This window comes from Penaeus chinensis, chromosome 2 (genome assembly GCF_019202785.1).
Source record: "Penaeus chinensis breed Huanghai No. 1 chromosome 2, ASM1920278v2, whole genome shotgun sequence".
NCBI lineage: Eukaryota > Metazoa > Arthropoda > Malacostraca > Decapoda > Penaeidae > Penaeus > Penaeus chinensis.
The window spans coordinates 20,829,124-20,834,123 of record NC_061820.1 but is presented as its reverse complement, the minus strand read 5'-3'; the positions used below and the strand labels follow the sequence as shown (position 1 = coordinate 20,834,123).

Sequence of the window (5,000 nt, the reverse complement as noted above, 5' to 3'; positions counted from 1 at the left end):
CAACCCACAGGCAATGGCGCCGCCATTAGCTCTAGGGCGATCGTTTGGGGACGCGGGGGATGGAGGCGTGATGTGATGGCGGGCGAGGGGGCGGAGGGGGCGAGGGGCGGAGGGGGCGAGGGGGCGGAGGGGGCGAGGGCGCGGAGGGGGCGAGGGGGCGGAGGGGGCGAGGGCGCGGAGGGGGCGAGGGCCAAGCGATGACTAGCTGGCCATAGTCTAGCCTTATAGCGTGCTGACAAAGCCTTTAGGTCATGAGGATGCTGCGGGGATAATGATGATTACATGATGGTGGACTCGATGCTCGCGGAGGAGGAAGGCGAAGGAGGGAAGAAGGGAGGATGACGAGGACACGGGAAACGGGGATCGAACAGTGCGTGGGAGAGGAGGAGGAGGAGGAGGAGGAGGAGGAGGAGGAGGAGGAGGAGGAGGAGGAGGAGGAGGAGGAGGAGGAGGAGGAGGAGGAGGAGGAGGAAGGGGGGAGGTGGTAATGGAGGAGATGGAGGAGGACGAGGAGACGAATGAAAAGGAATGGGAAGAGGGAACGAAAACCTGAAGAAAAGAACAACGAAACATGAGGGAAAAGAAAATAAAATTTGGCAACAGTAGTAGTACTGACAAAAACAACATATATAAAGCATGCAAAATAAGGAGAAATGAAAGAAGACGCAAAGGAGGAAGAGCCATAAGAAAGGAGGAGGACAAGCCGATTATTTGTTTTCTTAGTTATTTAGAATTTCTTCCCTTGTCAATGGCAAAAAGGTTGAAGTATATGTTGATTAGTTTTGTTGAGAGGGAGAGGGAGAGGGAGAGGGGGAGGGAGAGGAGGGAGGGAGGGAGGGAGGGGAGGGAGGGAGGGAGGGAGGGAGGGAGGGAGGGAGGGAGGGAGGGAGGGAGGGAGGGAGGGAGGGAGAGGGAGGGAGAGAGGGAGGGAGAGAGAGAGGGAGAGAGAGAGAGAGAGAGAGAGAGAGAGAGAGAGAGAGAGAGAGAGAGAGAGAGAGAGAGAGAGAGAGAGAGAGAGAGAGAGAGAGAGAGAGAGAGAGAGACAGAGAGAGAGAGAGTGCAAAAGCACAATATTTGACTGACATATAAACGTTTCCGAAAGTCGTGCGGCGTGAGCCCTCGCATGCACGGGGCGTGGCAGCGTCATTCACGCCAAGGGCATCCGTCAGTTTAAAGCAGTTTCCAGTTACGTCGTTAGGCTGCCTTGACCTCTGGGGCATCTTCCATGGGCATCTGCGCGTCCTTCTGCCATGGCCGCCTCTCTCCCTGGTCCTGTCTGCCCCTGCCTTCCCTCCCATCCCGAGGGCGCCTTCCCTACTGGGGGAGTTTCCCTGCCTCATTTTCGGCCTGTGATACATCGGCTGGAACAGCCATTTTTCAGCGAAAACTGCCGCCAAAGGTGTAGAGGAGGGACCCCATTCAGGCAAGCACGTGCGCGCAAGCATTCCCATACGCACAACGTATCCCCCCCCCCACCCCCCCACACACAGGTGGCCGCTGACCGAGATAAAACACCGTGGACTCTCTCATTATCCGTAATGCGTATCATGATACCAGATGGCGGGGGGGAGGGGGCTGCGGCCTATCCGATTACTAGGCCTAATCGCCAGCAGCTTCAGGGGCGGAGCAGGAAGGAAGGGGCGCGGGAGGTGTCGCGCCAGCACCTCTCCGCTCCCCTCCCCCTCCCCCTTAGCCTCCCCTCCCCCTTAGCCTCCCCTCCCTCTTAGCCTCCCCCTCCCCCTCCCTTCTGCCCACATATAGGGTTACCTCCTAAGGCTGGAGAGGCGGTGGGAAAGGAAGGGTCACGTATTGTGGACAGGAATAAAAGAGGCAAAGGGAAAGTGGGATAGAGATACATCAGATAATTAAGAGAGAGAAAGAGGGAGAGGGGGGGATGGAGATGGAGGGGGAGAAGAAAGGGGAGGAGGAAGGGAAGGAGACTGGAAGAGAATGGAAGAAGTCGAGGTAGATATAAAAGAGAGAGAGAGAGAGAGAGAGAGAGAGAGAGAGAGAGAGAGAGAGCTGGGGGGGGGGGGGGGATTTCACACTGATAAGGGTTCGCGGTCAGCGTTTGCGGCGCGATGGCCATCCGAGCCGCGTGCAGGGCGCCAGGGCGGCAGCGATGGCCGTGCGGCTTCTCGACGGCGTTTCTCCGAGGGCGCTTGTTGCGGCGCTGCCTCGCCTTCGTCGGCGTTCACGTTCACACGCTTATTTCCGTCTCCTTCCCGCAGGTCGGAGGTGCAGCGGCTGAAGGCGACGCGGGCGGCCGAGGCCTCGCCCACTGCCGCCCACATGCACGCCCACGAGCAGCGGGAGGCGGTCGCCGCAGCCTGGGTGGTCGAGAACGTCAGGAGACTGCAGGACTCCGTCGTCGAGCTGCAGCAGGCGCTCAACGTCAGCCAGGCTATGCATGACAAGATGGTAAGGAATATATAAATATATGCATATATATGTATATATGCATATATCTATATGTATATATGCATATATATGTATATATGTGTGTTTATAATACACACACACACACACACACACACACACACACACACACACACACACACACACACACACACACACACACACACACACACACACACACACACACACATACACACAAATACACACATACAAATACACACACACAAACACACACACACACACACATATATATATATATATTTATATTAATATATACATGTGTGTGTGTGTGTGTGTGTGTGTGTGTGTGTGTATATGTTTTATATAGGCATGTATGTATTTATATTTGTATATGCTGACATAAGCAAGGAGGAAACGTGTTCTCGAAGGAGCCCCTGACAACGCCCTCTTTCCTGGCAGGAAGTCGAGTCCCGCCTGCTGACGGTGACGAAGGACGTGGGCGCCCTGCGAGGCAGCATGGCGGCCGTCACGTCCAAGGCGGAGGCGGCCATGGCGACGTCGGAGTCTCTGCAGGACGAAGTGGGGCGTCTCTCGGAGGAGGCGCACCGCACCGCCGGCCACCTGGGGGCGCTCACCACGGAGGTAAGGCTGCCGAGCGGCTCTCTTCTGCCCTGCTGACGGGCGATCCGTCTCCGCCTCGCGCGGCGCTCTCCTTCCTCTGCGCCTTCGCTGCGGGGGAATCGGACACAGCGTGAGCACTTGGCTTGGCTATGGATCTGCGGTCAAGATGGCGTCCTTGTGTTGTCCTTCCTGCACCTCCTCTTCCTCTGGCTCCTTTCCCTTTCCTTCCATTGTTCTCGCTGTCCAGGGCGCCTCCAGGAGCCCGCCGGAGACGCACGTGTACCTGTAGTTTTCTTCGCATGAAATCGGTCAGATGTTGAGGGATTGGACGGAGGTGGAAAGTTTGGGAGATGGGTAGACAGGCAGTACGATAGATAGACTGACAGACAGACAGATAGATAAATAGGTAGGTTGGTAGATAGGTAGGTAGGTAGGTAGGAAGGTAGGTAGGTAGGTAGGTAGGTAGGTAGGTAGGTAGGTAGGTAGGTAGGAAGGAAGGAAGGAAGGTAGGTGGGTAGGTAGGTAGGTAAGTAGGTAGGTAGACATAGACAATGGTAGATTCTGAGAGTATTGTGTCGGGTCCATGAGAAAAAGCTGCGGCCTGAGCCTCTGCTTCGCCGCCGCCGGTCACCACGAAAGCGCTTGGAAATGGGTGACGTGTCGAAGGCGCGGGCGACGCAGGAGCCGTGACAGAAGGGCCGCGGCCAGGGCGGCGGAGGGCGGCTCCGAAAAGGCGTGGGCGCTTAGCCTTCTGGGAAGGGGGCGGGGTCGGGGGCGGGGGCGGGAGGTGGGGAGGGCGAGACTGATTTATTGGAAGAGTAGATGGACTGCTCGGTGATTTAAAAGATAATTAAATGTCTGGGAAGAGAGAAAATGAGGTAAAGAGTAACAAGCAATAGAAGTGGAAGAGAAAATAGATGGAGCCTCTCTCCCCCCTTAATAGGACAATAAAAATTGACGAAATAGATTGAAAAACTGAAAGGAGGGGCTGGGGAGGGGGAGGGAATGGGAAGGGGAGAGGGAAGGGGGAGGGGGAGGGAATTTGAAGAGGGAGGGGGAGAGGGAGGGAATGGGAGAGGGAGGAGGAGAGGGGGGGGGAGAGGGAGGGGGAGAGGGAGGGGGGAGGGGGAAGGGGGAGGGGGAGGTAACATGAGGGGCCGAGTAGAGGGAGAGGGAGGGGGGGAGGGCGGCAAGGGAAAGGATGAGGGTCAGGGCAGGGGGAGATAAATGTTTTGCGAGACGGAAGCGAGCAAGGAGTCGCTCCTCGCCTGCAATTACTGACAAGACAGATAGCAGAGTGTCGGAGGGGGTGGGAAGGGGGTGAAGGGGGAGGGGGTGAGAGGAGGGGAGGGATGGGAAGTGGCGAAAAAGGAGTGAGAGGAGGGAGTAAAAGGAGAGGGGGCGAGAGAGGGGAGGTGTGAGAGGAGGAGGGAGAGGAGGATGGGTGGGTGAGAGGAGGGGAAGGAGGGAGAGGAGGGTGGGTGGGTGAGAGCAGGGGAGGAGGGAGAGGAGGTGGGGGTTAGGAGGTCAGCCCGACCATTCTCTCCCATTTTCCCAATCCCCTTCCCATGATATCCTGTCCTCCTTCTCCCCTTCTCCTTGCCTTGCCTTGTCGCCTCCTAATGTTCTTTCCCTCCTCGTCCTTTTATTTTCTCCACTTTCGCCTCCTACTCCAACCTTCTCTCCTCTTCCCCTCTTCCTCTCTTCCCCCTCTTCATATTCCTCCATATCTTCCACATTTTCATCCAATATTTTCAAGTTCCTCCTCTTCCCCATTTCCCTTTCCTCCTCCTTTCGCTCCTTCTCCATTCTCATTTTCGTCGAGCCCCCCCCTGCACGTTTCCCATTAATTGGTAGGAAAATGTACGGACAAGAATATATATATATATATGTATATATATTTATTTAATTATTTATTTATGTATATATATATAAAGAGAAAGAGAAAGAGAGGGACGTAGGGAGAGAGGAGAGTAACCGCAGTGAGCATCTGGGAACAG

The 5,000-nt window shown here is 55.9% G+C and overlaps 1 protein-coding gene across 1 annotated transcript in view; it reads left to right on the top strand.

The window, feature by feature from the left end:
• LOC125032717 overlaps positions 1 to 5,000 on the top strand; it is a 30,110-nt gene that overhangs the window by 5,784 nt on the left and 19,326 nt on the right. Inside the window, exons 2-3 of the mRNA XM_047624004.1 lie at positions 2,232 to 2,421; positions 2,839 to 3,021. Coding sequence (XP_047479960.1) covers positions 2,232 to 2,421; positions 2,839 to 3,021 — 373 coding nt within the window. The remainder of the gene's footprint in view (positions 1 to 2,231; positions 2,422 to 2,838; positions 3,022 to 5,000) is intronic.